The sequence below is a fragment of the Polypterus senegalus genome, chromosome 4, assembly GCF_016835505.1.
Source record: "Polypterus senegalus isolate Bchr_013 chromosome 4, ASM1683550v1, whole genome shotgun sequence".
NCBI classification, from domain to species: Eukaryota; Metazoa; Chordata; class Cladistia; order Polypteriformes; family Polypteridae; genus Polypterus; species Polypterus senegalus.
The window spans coordinates 90026159-90048803 of NC_053157.1; the positions used below are offsets into that span (position 1 = coordinate 90026159).

The following is a 22645-nucleotide window of genomic DNA, read 5'->3' on the forward strand; positions in this document are numbered from 1 at the left end:
CTCTTACATTCAAGTGGGGTCTAAATGTTACATGATGTGTGTCAGTAGCAATATTAAGTATAATATTATGTTTAGGTATATTTAGTGATTGAAATTAAACACATATTCCATGCATTTTTCAAACCCTACTTTATTTATTACAGCAGGATCAGCATAAGCATAAGTGGGCGCTATTACATATTTAGGCTATGCCTGCAATTACTTTCAAAATGTTTATTTGAGGGCATGTGTGAACAAAGCCCAAGTCCAGAATCCTGGGAAATGCATTTGGCAGTTTTACAGGTCAAAGCTTAATATAATTCTTGGAAACTTACCAGGTTTGTGAACAAAGTGGTAATTTGTTAGTTCATGCACATCAACATAGGTGCAAGTAAGCCAATCATAGGAGATCCAAGAAGTTTGTTTTGCACGTTGTTTGAAAAGTGTTTGGAAATTCCGAATCCTTAAAAATTACACTATTCTGTGTCTGCATTTACCATCAAGTGCATTCTTACAACAGCACTTTAAAATTGCTGTTTTTCCAGCACCTAAGCAGTAGTGCAATGGAGAAATGGAAAGCAAGTGATAATTGAGCTTGGTAGAGTATTCAAAGATATTAGCAAGGTGTTTAGGTATGTGTGAGGAAACTATGTTTCACCTTCCAACCAGGATACATGAACTATGAAGAGATCTATACAATTCATAAATTGGCAAAAATCCACATTAAATAACTTCTATTTTCACTGTTTATAGTCCAGCCCTAAACCCCAACACGAACATACCAGGACAGTCCTGGGTTCAAACAAACTGGTGTTTATTATATAAATACCTCACAAAAAACCACAAAGCACAAGTTATTTCTTCTCCATACACCTCTCCTTTCTCCACCACACTGCCCTCCTCCAATTGAGTGTTGCTTGTCATCCTCCCAGTTCCAAATTGCCTGGACGACGGAGGAACAGTCCCTTTTTATTAAAGACCCTGGTGCCAGGGCTGTTGCCCGTTGAAAGTACTTCCAGGTTCCCGCATAATAGGGTGTACCTCCCCTGCAGTGCCCTCTTGCATTACCCACTGTCCCCAGCAGAGCTGTCAGACTACAACTGCTTGTTCTTAAAAGGATGTTGATATCAAGGGCTGCTGCCATTTAGTTTCTGGGGGGAATAAATACCCCCAGAGATGGTCCTTCCCTGTCCTCCTCTTTTATCCCAGCCAAGGAAGGTGCTATGCACATGTCTGGTCGGGAAGCCTGTCCATTTGTGTGGGGTTTCCTGCCCAGGTAAGGAACCATCTTTTCTGGCTAGGATATCTGCCCATTCTTTAGGGAAGCCTTGTCTGGTCACAACATCCTTCCCTCTCTCTACCAGGCTGTCTTTCTGTCCACTCGGAGTCTCCCTTCTGAGTACGGTATCATCCTGACTCCTTGCTAGGATGCTCATCCATCCCATTTTACACCTGCATAGTACGTATTGTGACATGTGAATTACTATCTTACACCTGAGAGAAGACTCTGAGTCCAAAGACTTAAAAAAGCCAACTTTATTCCACTCAAAACAGGAAAAGTCAGGGTATTATTTCATTCGGGAGCAACCACTTCAATACACACAGACACGGCAAACAAGCAGTGGCAGAGCCAGGTCAGTGGCTGGGTTAAAATGTTCCCTGCATCATTCAACAGGTGACAGATGTGTTACATGGGGATGCTGCAAATGTGCCTTTACCACAGTGGCACTGCGAACCTGTGTTTGCCTTCGTGACGGACAAGCAACCCTTAATAGATGGGTCAGCCGTGTTTCGGTGTAAAACTAATGTGCTGCGACAAGGGAGGATGGGCAGCTATTTTGGCCCCCTTTTTGACCGGGGAGCCGTTACAGGTCTTAAACTTTCCTCCTGAAAGACTTGATGATTTTTGATTTCCTGTAGCAACAGATCCTCCTTCCTACAGCTATGAGCCCTTTGGCCAAGGGACATCAGTTTTGGTTGTAGTAGATTATCCCCATCCGGGAACAGATCCAGGACTTAGTGGACCTGACCCAAAGTTGGGTTGGAAATACCTTCATGCGCATTGTAGGAAAGCTCACTATTAACTTGTCAGGGATAAACAAAGACCTTTGTGATGAAATGCTTCGGAAGAGTATGAAGTTTACAGAAATCGTGCAGTATTTTCATGTGATGTTTTCCTGCAACACACATCTTTCTTCAAAACCATGCGTCATGTAATATACATCTATATGAGATTTTTGGTCCTCATTAGGATAATGCAACAATGATACTCTCATGTCAATAAAAACAATTTAACGTGCATTCATCAAACAAAATACCTTATATACATCCACTCTGCTAAGAACAGTAGTTCGGTGTTAGTAATTGACGAATAAAGCATATGTAATGGCACATGCTTACAAATTGTAAAACCGCATAAACTGAATGTTGTCCACAAAATCATGAGTGGTGATCATGCAGAAGTAGTTTTCCTTCTGCATTTTAAGTTAGATACTGTCAATACTTCAGCAAGTAGAATATGATTCATCTTGCATAGACAACAATTTCCAGTAGCTGTAGCTTTTGCTTTAACTATAAATAAATCTCAGGGACAGAGTTTTGACCGTGTTTGAATGCTGTGGACCTATTGCGAGCAAAGCGAGCGATCAAGGCAGGTTTGGGACCCCATAGGCAGCCAGGGGGCACATCTCACTGGTATATGTGAAATCCCAAATCAGAAAATGTTGGGATGGTATGGAAAGTGTAAATAAAAAAAAATACAGTGATTCCTTAAATTTAGTGAAGTGGAGACAAGGAAGAACTTACTTTTTGGTGGCTAAGGCAGTGGTATGAGCAACAAAAAGAACTTAAAAGTTAAAATTCAGAAAGTTTCACAGTGCCCGAAATAAAAAAAAAAAAGATGTGGTCAAATGTCAAAGTCGACATGAAAATGCAAGTTGTAGCCCACCTTCTGAGTGTCATATAGAAGCATACTAGGGCACAGAGAAAAGAAAAAAAAAATAGGGAGATTGAAGAAAAAAAGGTCGAAATGTTAAAAATTTCCAGTTTAATCTCATAGTTTATTTTGTCATTAAAGTAGAACATTGTAAACTTGTTCTTAAAATCGATGTTTGATTTACTGGAGTTTATCAAATCCCATTGTAACTAAAGTAGCACATTAAATGCTTTGTATTCTATGTATTCTATGTGTGTGAATCACAACGTGCTTCTTAAATTGGCTTCTTCTTTTGCAGACAGTAGCACACAGGTACTGATCACCACACATAATACAATGCATGATATTATGATACATTCATGATATTACAGCTCTCTGAACATTTTAGAATACGAAGATTTATACTTTGTATAATTTCATGATGAAATGCATTAAAGTATGTATTAAACATGGGGGCATGTTAATGCAGTGGTAGCTTGCACCCAGTCCAGGGGTTGTTCCTGCTTCCCATATGATGCTTGCTGGGATGTGCGTGACTCTTGATAAAATAATTTATTGTAGCAGTACTGTGTCTGTCAAAGGTACCAACCCCCAACTCTTATTCTTCCATTTTTTTTTCTCAAGCATTCGCCACAGTATCAGCTCTGTAATAAATATAAAACCAGCTGTAAGCTTAGAACGCTGATTCTTCAAAACTTTTAAGTAACATTGAAAAATCTTTGCAATACATGGTTAATTATTCCATCCATCTAACCATCCAGGGTCGCACCTTTCACAGTAAGCAAACAGCATGAGACGGGAACAATCCCAGGACAGGGTGCCAGCTCATCACTACCACTGCACCACTATGCCCCTTCATGTTTGATTATTAACAGTATACATTATTTAAATGAAGTTAATGATTTATCTTTAAAATGTAATATACATACTTTAATGCATTTCATCATAAGAATGACATCAAGCATACATCCTAATATTCTAACAGCACACAGAGGATAGCTCTTGGAAATCTAAATCAGCTTAGAAGCCAGTCATCATCATCATATGTAAATATGCACTCACTTCTATTGAATTGAGTCAAATTCCTTTGAATCTCATTGTACCATACAATGACAATAATGTGCAAATCCTTCATAAACGTATTCTTCTGTAAAATGATATAACAACAATAATAATAATGTGATAAAACTATGAAAAATATATAGTAGTAACCGAAGCCCGCCATAGCATAGGGCAGTGTAAGAATAGGAACGGAAAATGGTGAGAAAGGAATTCAGTATAACAAAGACTTAGGAAACCACCGTCACAGTGTAACGAAAATAGCAAGGAGCGAAACCAATGCCAATGGTCGAGAGAGTACCTTCCTGTAGCAGGCTACGGAAAACATAGACATATATAGATAGACGCAGCATTCACTGTGTTGCCCAGTCGACACGATAAGTCAGAGTGTCCGCCCTATTGCGAGTGGTAAATGTGCCATTTAAACTAATACAGGTAGACATGGAAACCAGGTTTCTGATGAAAAAACAATAATGTTTTAAACAGTATCATTTACATACAACAGATTTTGGCGAATCGTTTACATGCAATTATTTATATCCATTTATACACTAATAATGGAAATTATTAAATAATAATATTATTAAATAATTCCTCCTGTATAAGTAAAATTTCTCGGACTGCTTTCTTCCATCTCCGAAACATTTCTAGACTTTGTCCTGTTCTTACACAACACAGTACTAAAGTATTGGTTAATGCCCGAGTCACCTTGCGTATAGATTACTGCAATGGTATTTTATCTGTCATCCCACAAAAACATATCCATCGCTTACAATTTATTCCAAATTCTGCTGCCAGGATAATAACCTGCTGTTCTAAATCCACTGAACATATTACACCTATTTTCTCTCAACTTCACTGGCTCCCTGTTAATGACAGAATACAATACTAAATACTGCTCTTAACATTTAAAGCTCTCCACAACCTCACTGATCTCCTACAGACTGACACTTGTCTCGCTCACTCAGATCCTCATCTGCAGCTCTACTTTCTGTACCACACATCAAACTGTGTGCTATGGGAGCTTGAGTGTCTCTCATAGTGCTCCTCATCTCAGGAATTCTCTTCTCTCTCATATACATCAGCTCAATTCAATAACATATTTTAAAACTAACCTTAAAACTTATCTTTTCAAACTGGCATACCAATTGTGAATTTTGCACTGTTACTGCCAGTTATCTTTGTTTGTTTGCTAATTATTGCTGTTTGATCGAGAGCGATGGTGTATGCGGAAGTAGGATTAGAGATGGCAGGCGGTGTGTATCCCATGGTCTTAGAGTTGATGGGCGAGGCTCTGTGAGTTGGCAGGCGTGGCTCTCTGTCTTGCGTGCACTCTCTGTCTTGCTTGCCCTTAGTTAGAGTTGGCGGACGGGCTTTGGCAGGCGTGGCTTTCTGTCTTCCGTGTGCTCTCTGTCTTGCTTGCCCTTAGAGTTGGCGGGTGGGGCTCTTTCGATCATATCTCATGGTCTTAGAGTTGGTGGGCGGGGCTCTCTGTCTTGCGTGCGCTCTCTGTCTTGCGTGCGCTCTCTGTCTTGCGTGCGCTCTCTGTCTTGCGTGCGCTCTCTGTCTTGCGTGCGATCTCTGTCTTGCGTGCGCTCACTGTCTTGCGTGCCCTTAGTGAAATATAGATAGATAGATACAATATACATGTATATATAGTACAAACAATTCATAAAGTGACTCAGGTTGTGCAATATTACAGTTGTAATGCAAGTTTACAGTAAGGTAATTGTAATTATAAGTACAAACAGTTCTACCAGGAGCACTTGATGGACTGATTGATTGCACTTACAGCTCTTGGGATGAAACAGTTTCTGAGGCTTGAGGTCTGTGCTGGAAAGTGTTTGCCAGATGGAAGAAATTCAAATAGACTGTGTGCATGGCTGAGTGGAATTCATGCAGATGCTGGTGGTTTTCTTGAGGCAGCATGTGCTATAAATGTCCTCCAAGGCTTTCCGATCAGCTGCTGTACAGCTGTGATTCCACACACAGATACAATAAGTTAAAATACTCTTGAGTGGTGTAATGAGAGTAACAAAGCTAAAGCAGCTATGATATTTGGAGTAGTTTGTCCATCGCATGCACCATTATATTGTTACAGAATGATTACAATCAAGTGCCTTAAGTTTGTAAATGATATCCAATTAATTTCAATATATTTGATAAATCCTGCATCATTGATGTGAATCTGAAAAAAGGGAGACCACACAGAAAGAGTAGCACTTCTTTGACGCTAGTTGCCACCAGTTTGCAAAACCAAGCAGAAATTTGCTTATGCAATGGGGAAGGATGCCATGAAAAGGTGAGTGGCTTTACGCCAAGTATAGTTTTTATACATCCTGAAGTATGCGTGGAAATGGGCGTTTGCCCAGAAGTTTTGTTTCAATAGTTTTTGGTTGGCTTTCTCCAGCAAACACGGAAGGATGTGCAGGATATTTTCTTTCTTTGTTACAAAGCTCTTCTCCTTCTTCACTTTGGGTGCCCCTTGCAGCTTTCTCTGACATTTCGCACATAGTGGCCCTCACTTACTAACATACAATTAATTTCTTCTGGTTAGCCAGTTATCACTTGACTCCCATCTTTAGTAAGACTATTGCGTGGCTTTACATATGGTCTCTCTTCCTCATGCACCTTGCTTTACTTTTTCAAGGTTTGGACTCTTGGCACTCTCGTCTAACTCTGATACAGATAATATTCCCCTATTCCATTCCAGCACCAGGTTGCCCTTCGGTGTAAAAGGGATCACTCCAGACTGTGTTGCAGCTACAACCTAGAGCAGAGAGAGCATTTAGAGAGCACTGATTAAGTACATGAAATGTATTATAAAGGAAAGAGCTGACATTTTGCCATTGGTTTCTTGGGTGTACATAAGCCCAACCTTTTTGATTGATAATTGGTGCAATGTTTTGTTCATCAAAGTTTCCAGTCGTTGAGTTGCGGTTCTTTGTTCACTAACCAAAAGTTTAATTGGTGCAACATATCTGGATGTTTTTTTGCCTGTGGTTGATCAGTCCTATCAGGTGTAACCTGGAACTGACACTAGAGTTGAAGTTAAGAGTGTCTGACAGCTGCTGCTTAAGCATTGGGCTTGTGTGCCAAAGCTAAATTGGTGATGCCAGTCTCTCCTACGGCCATTTTGCATTAGATATCTTTGAAATGATGATTTGGTATTAAAATAAAGGCAGCTTTTAAATTCTTGATACTAAATTTGATACTCTCCAAATCAAAACAACTGTGATACAGATGTGTCTGGAAAAGCCTTTTTAGGAATCCAATTCTCCTTACCTTGAACATTTCGTATTAATTACAGTATTAATGTGCTTACAATTTCAAGATGCAAAAAATGAGTACATTTTAAAATCATTTTAACTCGGTACTGATGCTGGTGTTGCTGTAATAAATAAAATTAAACTGAGAAATTTCGCCTGGTACTTTTTACTTGATGATTTTTTTCGAAAACATGCATTGAGTCCATTAGTGGAAACATTATAGTGCACAATAAATTTCTTTTGATAAGTATTCGTACGCTTACTGTATCTAGCACATACCTAGCAATGTAAGGTAACAGAGGCACAGCAACGAGTAATGCTGTTAAATATAACCTGTTATATGACACAGATTACAGTAGCTGGCATATTTGAATGACATAACTCTATAGTTTATAATTTGTTAAATTCTGATATTTGTAAAAGTATATTTTAAATTAGGGTCACTTATCATTGTGGTATTTTTATCAATACATTTTATAGCCTAGCATTGCCATATGACCTTGGTTTGCAGTAACATTTCTAGGCCAGGTTATAGCATCCTATTGGCAGCACATAAAGCCTGAGTGTGAACTGAAGGAACTTGATACAGTCCAACAGTAGACTTATAGAATGACAATATTTGCCATTTGGTCATAGGACGAAAACTACAATCAAAAAGTGAAAAAATAACAGTAATCTTATATATTTATTAGTAGTAAAAAAGGACTTGTAATAAGCTAATTCAGGGTACCAAGGTCCACAGCCTGTTCCAACACCAATGTGCACAATTCAGAAATCAGCTCTATGTGTGACACAGAGGTGTTGCAAAACAAATGCCTACATAACCATACATTGCATTTTTGGCTAACCTAGCCTGTAACTCATAGTTAAGTTCGACAAAAACCAGTGTAAAGATTAAAAAGTACAATTTTGTGCCTACACAGTTTCTGAAGATACTTAACATTTACATCCATGTGCAAATATCCAACACAGTCTTATTAACATAAAGCAAAGTGAAAACCCCCAGTTAATGATGATAATAATTATTCCATCCATACTCCTAGACAGTCTTTTTTTTTAATAATACAAGAAAATGGCAATACAAATGTCTAAGCTAGTTATTTGTTATCTAAGATCTTGCGATGTTTACATGCACCTATGTATCTAGCTGGGAAGATTCATATAACTCTACTTCGCAAACTATCTATTATGGGACAATTCAAGATTAATGTTCAGATATCTATTGGCTCACTATCTCTACATACAATACATTGAACACTGCTTATGTAAAAAATCAATTTGTAGGATTCAGTCATGGATATCCAGTTTCTTGTTAACATTTTACTAGAATTTAATGGGTGGAAAGTGGGTAGCCTGGGATTTTAAGCACACATTTTCAGTCTGGCAAAATAGAAAGTAATACTATATACTTCCTTAAATCTATGTCATTACCTTTGTTTAAGTTTAGGGCTGATTTTTAAAATCTTGATTTTAACATTTAAGGTATGAATGGCTTCAGTAGTTTTTACCATATGAATTTTATGAACAGATATGCTCAAGATTATACACTGCTATTTAAAGCACTCCAGTTGTGGGACTATCCATTGTCTAAATTGAATGGTTTCATAAGACTGAAGAGAGTTTAAGTAATCACAGCAATAATTGTTAGCTGTTACTGAATGTTTTCAGTTTTGTTCTTTATTCAGCTGTGCTTGGCATTGCTTTTTTCATTAAGATAGTACTACTACCCTTGGAAGGTAGGAGATCTTAGAGTAGACAGAAGACATTAGCATGCTGAACAACATATGAGTTGCAGGAGTTTGTCATATTCCATCAACATCATGGATATTTGTTAATAACTTATATTATTACTACCAAAAACTATAATGCTTTGTAAAATACTATGCAGAGTGTGTCATTCTATGGCTATCAGTGCTTCCGGAAGTATGTGATAAACAAAAGACATAATCCTATGTGGCCTGTAGTGGCTGTTTTTGGCAATTTCTTAAACATAGTTACCATATTGTTTTCCTATGACCCTATATTGTTTAGGTGAATGTTTACAGTACATTTTGTTGTTGTTGTTATAGTGTGTATTAGTATGTCTTTATTATTTGTCGGTGTTGATAATTGCTGACATTGTACATTTTTATAAGCTCTTTTCCTTTTGCACTTATCACAGTTCTGTTCTTCCTGTCAATATTGTGCAAACAGAAAAGTTAAGCTGGACAAACAAAAAAGTGAAATGGCAAATTGAACTGTATGGACCACTAAGCCCTATCATGTTTCTCTTGGAATTCTGTGCAATACGGCACTGCTTTTATGTTGGAGTGTAAAATGGTTCCAAACAGGTCTAAATAAGTTGTTCTTCAAAAAACCTTGATTGAGATATAATAGAGGTGAACAAAATGGACGGATGGATAGATGGCTGTTCTATTTTTATTTCAGGTTTACACAAGTCTAATTACAGACTTGGGCAGTTTCCAAAAGGAAGCCCGTGAGTTTCAGTTTTGCATACAGGTGTGTAGCTACAATAATATAGGCAGAATAAATGTGCATATTTGCCTGATGTGTTTTTTTTTAAACTAGTGTTAGATTTCTAAGTTTTGTCTCAATGCCTTGAAGTTTGGAAAAGGAAAAAAATAAATATGGCACTTTCATACATTAGGACAACTTGGTGGTGTTAACACCTTGTTAGGAAGTCTTGAAATTTTGTAGTTTCTGTTTAAAAATGCCCAAGATACTAAGTGGAGAGAATGTGCCTTTCCACCTTTACAATATTTCAGTTATTTGTATTAGAAGAAAACATGTCAGTCTTTATAATCATATTTCATATTTTTTCAAATTGAGAGACTTGTGTTTGAAAAGGGGATAACATTTTCCAGCTCTTTACCATAAGATGTTTTAAGTCTGGAATCCCAAGTGTGCTCATTCTGATAACATAAGGGCTTGTGCTTAATTTTCAGGAAAAGAAGATTTTTCAGATTCCTTGGATGCATGCAGCTCGCCATGGATGGGACGTGGATAAAGATGCCCCTTTATTTAGAAATTGGGCCATTCATACAGGTATTGAATTTAGAATGTTTTCAGAAGTCCTGCTTAGTTTTGTTTTGCGTTTAACCCGTTATGCACTAAGGGGTGTTTTGGCCTTATTGTGTCTACTGTACAGTATATTACATACCAAATAATAAATGTAATAAAGGAGCTGCTAATGGCTGAAGAGTAGAGAGTACAGCACTTCAAATTTTTAAAAGAAACTATTTATATGCACTATGATCAGATGTAATGAGATATAATAATATGACAGATAAGAGGCATGTGAGAGGTTCAAAGACCGGCATATTTTGTGGCCTCCCCAAACATACTGCCTTCTTTGGGTCTTAAATGTGCTTAGAAGGTACTTGGTGAGCTAGTTTACTGTTCTGTCCTCAGCAAAATTAAAAGAGCACAAATGAGTACAAGTTAATAATTTTAGATTCCTTTTATGGCCATTATATTGATATCAATATATTTTGTATGTAGGTTGTATTAAAAAATTACTGGGATGCATGAAATAGTTGACATTTTGGATCCTTCAGATGGTAGTTTATAATCTCAACATCTCTGTGTGAATCAGATCTGTAATAATTTTACAGCAGGCATGTGTGAAAGTTTGGCACATGGTTGCTACATCTCTGCGATGTCACACTAGCCTCACAAAGCATCATGGGGCTCTAGGGAAAAAATTGTTTGCCTAAGCTGGCTGCACAGCAAATGTCTAGGAAAATATTCGATGAACAAGGTCACTGAAGAACACTGCATATTTGCTGCAGAAAATGCTTTGGTGAATTTCACTAACCAACACTACTCAAAACTATTTTCTGTTAGTAATGCAAGATATCAGGATAGTTACAAATAATGGCTCTGAAATTGAAATAACAGCATCATTTCCAAATTTATATTGTATTATTGTACATGAAGACTGTCTAAAATAAAGTCTTGAAAATTTCCTGTAATTTTTTCCCTCCCACCAGCCAACTACCTTGCTATACCTTTAAATGCAATTTGCACTAAGTAATGATTCGTTGCAATATTGTTCTGTCTCTGCAGGAAAATACCAGCCTGGAGTAGATAAGCCAGATCCAAAGACATGGAAAGCCAATTTCCGTTGTGCAATGAACTCTTTGCCTGACATTGAAGAAGTTAAAGATAAAAGTATTAAAAAGGGTAGTAATGCATTTCGAGTCTACCGAATGCTAACACTAACGGAACGACCTACCAAAAAAGGTAATTAAACTTACATAGATAAAGAAAATTTACAGTTTAACATTGTTTGTTATACCTGTGTTATGTCTGTTCCCATTGTTAGCTAGATGAATGTGTGGCTTTTATGTATGGTTTCTCTCTCTTCTCATGCAGTTGTTGTCTCTTAGGAAGGTTTGTATGTATAGCCCCCATGTCTAACTCTAATACACTTGAGTCTTCCATTCTTCCTGTTCCGGCACCGATTTGCCCTATGAAGTCAAAGGGATCACTCTAGACTTTATTACAGCTACACCCTCAGCAACTGGGGTCCTGCTATATGAACCAGGTTTACAACTAGGTTAAGAGCAATGAGCTTGATAGAGAAAGCCTACATTTGAGGTATTCAAGTGTTATTAAAGGAAGGAGTGAACATCTTGCCATTGGATTCTCAGCTGCACATAAACGCATTGTTTTGTTTGACAAGTTGCACAAAGTTTTATTCATCAGTCATCAATGTTACCCATCACTGAGTTATGGTCCTTTTTTCCTGAGCAAGTATTTAAATGGTGCCTCACAATGACATCTCTGGGGTGTCACTTGGTGATTGCTCTTTTGATCAGATAAGGTGCAGAAGCTGCATTCTAAAGAGGCCTCGTTTGGAGGACTGAGGCTCTTTAGCTGACATCAAGAGTGTCTGGCAGTATCTTTTTAAGCCAACAACTTGTGTTCCACATGTAACAAAATGGATAATGCCAGTATGTCCTGCACTGCTGTATTAGGAACTTCCTGACCGGTAAACCTTAGTTCCTCAGACTTTGGGTAGACATATCTAATTCTCTTACTCTGTGATCCACAGTACCTCAGGGTTATGGGCTTAGGTCACTTTTGATCCCTCTGTGATACCCTGATTGTTCTGCCAAGTATGACACAAACTCTTCCATCAGGACTGATACTGACACATACAGAAATATAATTACTAGCAATTACTAGACAGCCTACCGGAGGTTAAACCCTAATTTCAGGAAGAAAAAAGCAAAAAGCTGATTGTGATCTTTGGAAGACAAGGAGGTCCTGCTCCTTTTGTCTTTAATAGGGCCTCAGGGGCAAAAATAGTTTTGGTATCTCCAACACTCTTTCCCCTTAAAAAGTTCAACAGAGCTTTCACTTTTGAGGGGGATAAGAAAAGCCAATATGTCACCCAACAAATGCACATTGGAGAGCATACAGACTAAATACTCTAGAGCAGTGTGGCCAACTCTGTCCCAGGAGAGCCGCAGTGGCTGTAGGTTTTTGTTCCAATCCTGTTGCTTAATTAGAAGCCAATCCTCACAAATAACAGCTATTATTTAATTTCATGACTTGTTAGTGTTTTATCTGTACCATGTCAGTTCATTCTTAAATCAGAGATTTTTTTTCCTTTCTAATAATACATGCATCGTCCAAGTGATTTGATACCTAAAACAGATGAGTAATTTTCAGTTCTTCACTTTCCCTTCAGTTTCCTTCTAAGTTATTAATTAAACCAAATAGTGAATGATGAATACATATGGGTGGAAATGGAGACAATCTAGAACTGCTGGTTCATTTGTCATTTGCATCTTATTGCTAATAAGTAGCAGTTAAAACAATGAATATAACTGTTTAAGACTAAACTAAGCAATTAACAGCTCAAAAACTAAAATGAACCAGAAAAAATGTCACTTGAACATTAAGTGCTTCATCGGCAATGAATGATTTCTCATGAAATCAATTGGGTTGGAACAAAAACCTGAAGCCACTATGGCCCTCCAGGACCAGAATTGCTCAGCCCTGATTTAAAGGGTCTGAATCTGCCTGCCTGCCTGCCTCTCCTGATCTGGCTGTAAGTAACAGCGCCAGCATAAATTCACACCCGATCTGATGCTGTTCATTTTCAAATAATATTGCATTAGTGCGATGACGTTTTGTGATTGTTACTATTCAGGTCATAAAATGATTTCTTCAAAATGTCACATATACTTATGTCTGTGTTTTTTTTGTTTTTTTTTTTGACTTCATACACCATAAGGTGCATACTAATTTTGCGTAAGCAGGAACACTCAATAAAACTGAATAAAAAAAAAATAAAGTGATGGTGAGATACGAAGAAGGCCGATTCACCAGCATTTGTGTGTCAGCTTTTATCCCTCCAGATCAGAGAATGTCCAGTTCCATTGCCTCAAAACACTACTCACACGATGGCTTATTTGTCATTCGTAATGCTAATGCTAATTATGACTGGCTCTAAATTATAAATATCAATAATGCACCATAACCAGTAAAATTATAGATAGTTATATAAACATCTGAAAAGAAAGAAAGAACAAACTTGTCCCTTAGATGGAAATTTGGATTTTTACAGAAGATGAGTCAATGAAAAAATGTGTATACAGCAGAAGGACTAAAAAAGAAAACTTCTGACTTTACAGTTACTATGGCAGTGAAATATCATATAGGTACATTGCTATGGTATAAAGGAGTCCAGGTAGTGTTTCCTGGCACACTTCAGACTGAATGTGTTCAGTGTTAGTGAGTCTGAGAGAGGATATGCAGTTTTGTTTCTAATGGAACTCGGTTTTGATTTCATTCTCTGCTTTGATTCTACCTCTTGGGGGTCCAGATTGTTCCCATAACTGAGCCTGCTCTTTTAGTTAGATTTGGTGGCCCTCTCTTGAAGTGATGTTACTGGCAAGGCACACTACAGCGTAGAAAATCACACTGGTCATTACAGAATTTTAAAATATAAGAAGGATGTCATTTCACACTTTAAAGGAATGCAGGAGAAAAAAGGAAAATGATTCTTACTATGTTCAATATGCAAAATACTTATTACTTATTCAATAAAAGTTATTTAAAACTCTTTGTCAAGTAAAATTTCTCATGTTGCTTACTTTCCTTGCAGTTCAGAGAAAGTAGCTTTATACAGACATTTCAAATTAACGTATATACTTTGTCTTAGACCATAATGAAAAAAATGCTAGTGATCAAAAATCAGTAAATGCTCATAACTAAAAATTTGGAATCTTGTATTTACATATTTTCTTTTATCTGAACTAACTTTTTCCAGTGAAGGTTTCTGATGAGTTTCTATCAGTCCTGGAAATAGTGGACAAAAGGAACCATCCTTGAATGCAGGCTAGTCGATCACAAACCACATTTGTACCCAGTCACACTGGTCCAGTTTAGAGTTTCCAGTCCTTGATATACTTTAATGGATGGCAGAGAAAACCCACTAAAGTACAGAGAGAACAGGCACAATCACTGCAGACCAAGTATGTTGTGGGAGCAGTGCTAACTTCTAGGCCACCTTGACTTACACAAATTACAAATGCAGACCCAGTCCAATGTCAATATTTCTTTTTAATCATTATTGATCTACTGTGGCTTTTACTAAAGCATATTTATGTCTTTGTGCAAGCTGTGCCTAGGTCAATTTAGGATATTTTCCATGAACTTGTGCCAACAGGAACAGCTCTCTTTTTATGTCATTGGAGCACAATATAATTTGATACCAATCCATCTTTTTGGCTTAGGATCATTTTTTTATTCCTAGTCAAAATCAATATATTGAATTTAGAGTTTCATTTTCAAGTGTCTATTTTTATATTGTTACGTGCATGTTAATGCATGCATACGTCACAATTTACAAAAATAGAGCAAGAGATTTTTGTAAATATAGTGCTGAGACCCATAAGTATTACAAACTCTTTTTCAGTGAAAATTACAAATATTTTTTTGCCTTCTAATATCATACTACTATTGGTTGGTCTACTGTAGTGCCAAATGGCATGCAGTATATGGCAAGGGCCTCTGTTGTGCTGCTGTTAACTCTATAAGAGAATCTTGTTTTTGTTTTATTTACATCCATCTTAATCATGCCTTGCATATTGCTTTTATTGGTTTTATTAGTGGAAAATTGAAGAAGTTATAAAAGTAAAAAACAATCGGTCCATAGCCTATGTGTATCCTTCCTAAAGTTGAGTAATCAAATTCAGCTCTGCATTTTTTAAATAAAGGGTTTATTGTGTCTGCAGTCATTCTGAAGACAGCATGGCAACATAACAGTAAATGTTGGTTATAGCTGACTATTTTGCATTCCTGTTGCCTATCACAGTAACAGTATAACCATTATTATTATTATATTTTTGTTAATTTCAAAGATGTGTATGAATTTTTGATTGTTTTCCCATGCAGTCTCTTAACATAATCAATACAGATTTGTCTTTTATATTGTTTTACAGGAAAGAAAAAAGTAGACAAAGATGAATCAATGAACATAATTAAGGTAATATCCCATGTTTATTTGTACATTTTGATGTCTTGCTAGGGAATATGTTTCACATACTTTATCTTGTGATCCCATTTACGTTTGACATAAATATTTAATGCAACATATTTACAGATGTATTAAATCATAATTAAATTATGTCCTCTACTAAATAAATCACCTATTTTTGCTCTCACAGGGCTTCTATAAGTTGACAAAATGTATTAAGTACTTTAATTTCATATGTTATAATTTCATTGAGTACTATAAGTATTTGTAATTCATAGTGAAAACATAATTGGGGAAATTGGGATTCTAGTTTTTATTAGATAAACAGTTGCAAATATTGACATAGTCACATTTGGTTTTTTTTTACTGCAGCTGACTTAAATATTGGCTTTTCTGTTTTATTTTATTTATTTGTTTTATACTTTTGTAAGGTCAGGGCTGGATAAACAAACCAGGCTGCTATGTCCTCATTTAGACAGTTTTATAAATTGTATGTTTCATCAGCTTTTTTATCTCTGTATCATTCTGCTCTATTCTTAAAACAGAATTCTCTCCATTAAGAATGATACTTTTGAAAATGGCATTTATACATTATTATTATTACTATTATTACTATTTGATTCACCTATTTTTTTGCTTCCAAGTGTCAATGCAATAAAATATTAAGAGATTCACAATTACAATATATATTTAGCACTACATCTATTCATTGTATTCAGGCTGTAGTAAGAATCTGAGAGAGCATACAGCTGGTCATCCAGGAAAGGCCAGCAGGCATGTAGCAACTGAGATTACTTTATACAATGCTAGTTAAGAAGACTTTTGATGAACGAGTGTTGAATATGTCACCATTGATCCATTTTTAGAGTTTGCTTTATCTAGTGCATTGTGCAAAAAGAATGGGAGATGGGTAGGCTTCCAAGATGGAAAAGTCCCTGTTTACTGAGGACGATTGTGCATGAGCAGTCTGCCAATAGTGATTGTTACTGTTTGTAACGGTAGCACAGGTCAGTGCTTACTTCCAGTCATTCAACAAGTAAAGTAAAGGATGTTTAGTAGGTTAAGAAAGATGATAATGGCTGGAGGCACACAAATGGGCAGAGTCCTGTTGGAGTCGGCATTCTTCCATTGGGTTAACCATTTCTGGATTGTGGTGTACACAAATAGGCACATTCCTCTTCTGACTTAATCCTACAGCCCTTTTAGTTTAGTCCCTATAAAAGTAGTCAAATCATCTCATTCTTAACAAGACAGGTGTGGGGAGCCAGAGCTGATTCTGCCAGAAATACTGTAGACTCAAGGCAGGACTCAACCTTCAGTGAAATGCAAGTCTTTCATACAAACATACATAGACTGACTATCACTCTCAGAAAATTGTTTTGGTGTTACTAGTCAACCAGTCAACTTTGAAATGGTTTGTGCACAGGCAAGACACAATTATCCAATTTACAATCACCAGTGATATTTTAATTTGTGTAATCGCATGCTTGTTATGTAAATGATTGTCCTATTTATACAGAGACATGAAGCAATCTGATAGCATGTCTTGACCATTAGTCTTCACAATCTGGCCAGCAAAATGCAAAGTTCAGTTGATGCTTAGTACTGAATAATATTTCAAAGTAGTGAATGTGGGACAATCTTTCACAAAACCTTATATACTTGACTGGAACTGGAAATCACAAGGGATGACAGATTACATAACTGCCTCACAACTTCTCAAGTCAGTATTCAATTTCCAAAGTATTGTGAGCTTGCTGCATTTTGACAGCCAATTGATGTGCTGTCTTTAAGCACTGTTGGATGTATGAATGTTTTCCAGGTATGGCAAGTCCAGCCACATTCTCCACCCTTTTTCTGTCATGGTACAAGAAACATAAATCAAGTTTCTCTTATATTTTCCCAATCCAAATCTCCTGCTTTTTTCTTCTTTACTTATGATTGCCTTGTGTGAATTGTACTTCTGGCTGAGCAATCATTAGTTGTCAGCTTTCATACACACAGGATCCCACACCTACGACTTAAGACAAAAATGAAAGATGTTAGATTTTTCTCGGGGAGAGTTGCAGATCAGTCAAATGCAAATGTCAAACTATACAACTGGTGATCAAAGGAGTGTGCTGCAACTTCCCTGACTCATGAAGATCTTGTAAATGAAGTCTGTAACTAAAAATCGCTGAAACGTTGTGTAGTTTGAGAGGGGCTTAATGATAACATCACATTTTCTTCTATATACCTTGTAAGATACAGGTAGAGACCAATGCATGTGATTAGTTGAAACATAATTTTAGTTTGTATGACACAGTCCTAAAGGTGATGTAAACAGTGTATACTGTATACAGTATGTACATTCAAATATGGGTGCGAATTATCATAATGGAATATGATACTACTAAGAAAGTAACCTCGTTATATAAAGGATTCAGATGTAAAAATCTGCTGTCTTCTTACATTCTGGCAGAGTGTTGGATCAGAGGCTAAGGATCTGTGCCAGCAATCAGAAGGTTACTTGTTCAAATCCTGTAAATGCCAGAAGTGATTCCTCTCCATTGGGCCCCAGAGCAAGGCCCTTGACCTGTAATTGGTCCATCCTGGGTATGATGTTAACCTGCATCCAGCCCTGCAAGCAGGTCCTCCATCTTGCAAGAGAAAATTCAAGGGCTCTGTGGTAGGATTGGCACTCCAGCAACTGTTTATATATATATATAAAAAAAAAAAAAAGCTGCACACTGTTCCATTCCACTCAAACTAGTGGTGCTGAGGTGTCACCCATTACACAGCTGCACTCAGGCCCTAAATTGGAAATCTGAAGTGGTTCATCATCCGGTTGGTTCCCAGCATTTCTCCTTCTTACATTGATAATTTTAATACACAAAGAAGAGTTTCTGTCCCCATGAAACTGATACATACATAGATGGTTTTCTGATCCTCAAAGCCCTGTGTTAATTCTAACATATAAATATCTGGTATGTTTGTGTGTACGTGTGTGTGTATATTGTGTAGTTTCAGTAGTAAGTGAAAAAAGATAAAGAATATGCAGTTAAAAGTCATGTAAACGTTTATATTTAGAACAACAGAACAGTAGAATATAGCAGTGGAATGCTGCTAAAATGAAGCATTTGGGGAAAAGGAGGTCCTTTAAAGATTGTAAAAAAATAGTGAAGGTGAGAAACAACATTGTAATTAACAAGTAGGCAAAGCAAAATTGATGAAAAAAGAAACCAAGGAATAGGCGAAGTATTCAGAGTGAAATTAAAGAGGAATGTGTTCCTGATTGAAAAACAAATGGCAAAAGAAAGACAGATTATAGTTAGTTGTATTGTTTAAAAAATCTCAAAGGCCAGTAATAACATTGTCATGAAGAAATATGTTAGAAACACATGAAGCTATGGAATAAATGTGGCGAACATTTTGTCTGAGAAAACTAAAAGTTCTTCGATGAGCAGAAGCAAAAAGTTTGGTAGAATATGAAAAGGTGTCAAGCAAAAGCATCTAACTTAAATGGAGTTGGTAATGTTGAAGGAAGCAAATGATTTGGAGTTCACAAATTGTTAGGCTATTCTCTTTCTTGTCCTACTCTTACAGATTGTTCTCCTCTACCTTCGGTTTCTGTTTATCTCTGCTACCTGCCGGTATGCTATTCCCCCATTCCTCCCAACTCCAATATTTCTTGTTTGGTTGAAATTATAACATTTCTTTTAATTTCAAGTCAAGTTCACAGCAAAGGCATCTTGTGCGAGCAGTTGTCTTCAAAATATTTTGGTCATATTGGCTGCTGATAGCTGATGCTTATATTACACCTCTGATCTCCAAAATTAAAAGCATGTGAGCACTTTTCATATATTTAAATTGAGAAATGTCTAAAATGCAAATCACTTATTCCCATATACCAGGTCAATCAAATGATCTCCCAGGTGACTAATGCTTTGTGTTTTTTATAGTTGAAAAATAAGTACAGTGTTTGTCCTATTCTGTTATTTTAAATGATGTAGCTGAATGGTAACAATCCATTCAGATTTAAACAGTACCATGAATTTGAGACTTAAAAACAACAAAATCAAATCCAAAAAAAGCAAAGAACCATGGGTTTCCTTTTTTTCACTTTAGCTGAACAAATTTCGTATTTTACATGATTTCAGTGTCACCAAAGCATGCCACTTGCTTTACTGGTGGAAAGTGTACGCTTTGAAAGGGCTTCCAATTTGTGACAACTGGACTTAGGAATTTGCTTTTTATCATAAATAGAGAGAAGCTGCTTGATTTCAGAATCTGATCAATTTTCAGAAGCTGCTTAAATATCTAACTGTAAAAAAGAAACTTTAAAGAAACAATCAGTAAGAGTCAGTGTATTTACTGTATACGAGTAAATACAGTATGATGTTTTGAATGCTTTAGCTGACAATTTTATGGCTTTTTTTCATGCATACGTTTAACAGGAACTTTCAGGTAATTATACAATTTCTTGATTGGAGAAATTGCGGATTCAAGGATTCTTGACTCAGCTTTGTTCACATATGCAGTCTGCCCATGCAAATTCCTGTAGTAGCCTGCATATGTGACTGGGGTTCAAGATTGTTTCTAAGTGCCCATTGGCTGCCAGCACACTCTGCAAAGAGTGATTTATATGGGTAAGCTGATTGGGTATCCTTACTGTCAATTGATTGGAAGATAGGCTTGTGTGTTCAGAGTGGAAGAAGTATGCAGACATTCATTAATGCTGACAATGCAACCAGCCTGTCCTAACAACAAATTGCTTTATGATTTGCAGTGCCATTTTTGGCAGGAAATTTCTGTGGGCATTAGTGTCTACAAACTGTCGGAAGGGATGGAGTCATGCAGAGTGTATGTGTGTGTGTGTCTGTGTCTGAGATAGTGAGAGAGAGGAAAAGAGGAAGTGTGAGGAAAAGTTATGGTCAAATACTTAATTCCAATGTACTGGGTATGCAGTCGCTTTTAGTTGTCACCAAGCGTCCTGGGTTGAATTGGCTCACAGGGTTGGGGTTAGGGAGAATGGATGGTGTTGCCTCAGACCCCAAGTGAGCATTGTGAGGCTGAGCTGGTGGTATGAATGTGTGGGAAATGTAAAAGGTAGAGAAAAAGAAATATTAGAGCTGCATTGAAAGAGTCCTGTAAGATTGGAGAGCTGTTGGAAGGAAGTTGATTAAGGAGACGACTTCCAGTAAACCTCCCACGAGGGAGCAAGGGATAGACACAGTCTTTTACAATGTATTAGGATACCTGTATCATTGATGATAAGATGTTATCTGGATAATGCCATAAAACATTGCACAAAGTGAAGATCTGTTGATATAAGATTTTGTTATACATCACAACTACCAAAGGAGAGTATTAAAATAAATTTCAACATACATCAAATACTCTACACTGAAAGCAGAAGGGCAAAGAAATATTCATTCAATTAATGGTGCAGTGCGTGGCTAATACATAACAGTCAGCACATTCAAAATTTCAATCCAAGAACATAGAACATAATTCTTCAGGATGATGTGTCCTCAGATGTTTATTTTCCAACTTTTTATCAGTTGTAAAAATGCTAAATTATATTCTACTAAATAATCAATGTGAATCATGATAATGTTGATGGTAACTCTTATAGTGCAGCAACTTATACAAATTCCAGCAATGGTAGTTTGAAATGGCTCTATTATTCAAGCCTCAAGGCCAAACTGAAAATTTGAGACTATGCATGTGGATTTGTGTAAAAGTATTTGGAAACACAGTGGTGATAGAGCCTGCCCAAGCCACCTGGAAAAGAGCTATTTGTGGCAGAACCAAAGAAAATTTCTTCAAAAAAAGAAATATTTTTTTAAATAAGAACTTGCATTGAGCATATAATGGAAATTACAAAAAATATTTTGAGGAATAAATTGTGTCTTCTAATAAACATTTTAACTATGTGTCACACTATTGAGATAAATTAACTACTTATTTAATTTTTGCAAAACAGACCCATCTGCTGGCAGTGCCCTGCTTGCCTCCAAAACAGAGACACCACTGATGATCAGTAATTTCGCCAAAGGTGGCATATATATTTATCAAAATTTCAAAAACAGAATTTTTTGTACTTTGTCAGCAAATAATTTTGGGATTCTTACTGACTAGTATATCTAACTATATTACTGTTGTTTCAGGTGGAGTTGCCTAATACTACATGTGAAAGAACTAATGGAGAAGCGGATTCGAAGTCTGACGTGAAAGAAGAGATGCGGGAGCAGTGTTCAGAGAGCACTGTTCCAGGTAAGTTGTGAGAAATCTGCTTTTCTTAAATGGAGGATGCCCTTATTTTTACTGGCATATTACTGGTAACCACCAAGTCCAAAAAAATGCAGATGTTAAATTATAAAGTTTTAAAAATTATCTTCTTTTTGACTTATTTTAAAGCTATTTCTATAGGATGTTTTCGGACAAAAAACACAAGCTTGTCACATTAATGTGATGCATTTGAATAATATGGTCTGTGTTCCCTTACTGAAAGGGTCCTGTTGTCTGTACATATGGTCCAGTTTGCTGTTTACTAGGTGTTCTATTAAATCTGAGCTGGATAGATACTGCTTATAAGGAACAACCTATCCTCACATTTTTGGTAAACAGTTTTTTTCTAGCATTGATGTTCTAAGGTTCACCAAAATTCAAAGTGCTATTAAAAATATTTTCATGACATTTTATCTCATGAAAATGTGTTTTTCTCATTTCTTTGTATTGTTCAGGGAGGTTCATGACATAATTGATTAAGAGTAATCTTAGTATTGGTAGGATTGTCATTATACAAAAATTGGTGGTAGAGAGAGATGCATTGTTGACTCTTGCTGTGTACAGCTACAGATGGTTTATGTCAGGGGTGCTCAGGTTCAGTCCTGGGCAGTCTCAGTGGCTACAGAATTTTAT

The 22645-nt window shown here is 36.7% G+C and overlaps 1 protein-coding gene across 4 annotated transcripts in view; it reads left to right on the forward strand.

The window, feature by feature from the left end:
- The window catches only part of irf2 (interferon regulatory factor 2), a 121344-nt gene that overhangs the window by 72570 nt on the left and 26129 nt on the right, over positions 1 to 22645 (forward strand). For all 4 annotated transcript variants that reach the window (XM_039751026.1, XM_039751022.1, XM_039751024.1 and 1 more), the window contains 4 exons: positions 10188 to 10287; positions 11311 to 11487; positions 15705 to 15748; positions 21892 to 21997. In XM_039751026.1, coding sequence (XP_039606960.1) covers positions 10188 to 10287; positions 11311 to 11487; positions 15705 to 15748; positions 21892 to 21997 — 427 coding nt within the window. The remainder of the gene's footprint in view (positions 1 to 10187; positions 10288 to 11310; positions 11488 to 15704; positions 15749 to 21891; positions 21998 to 22645) is intronic.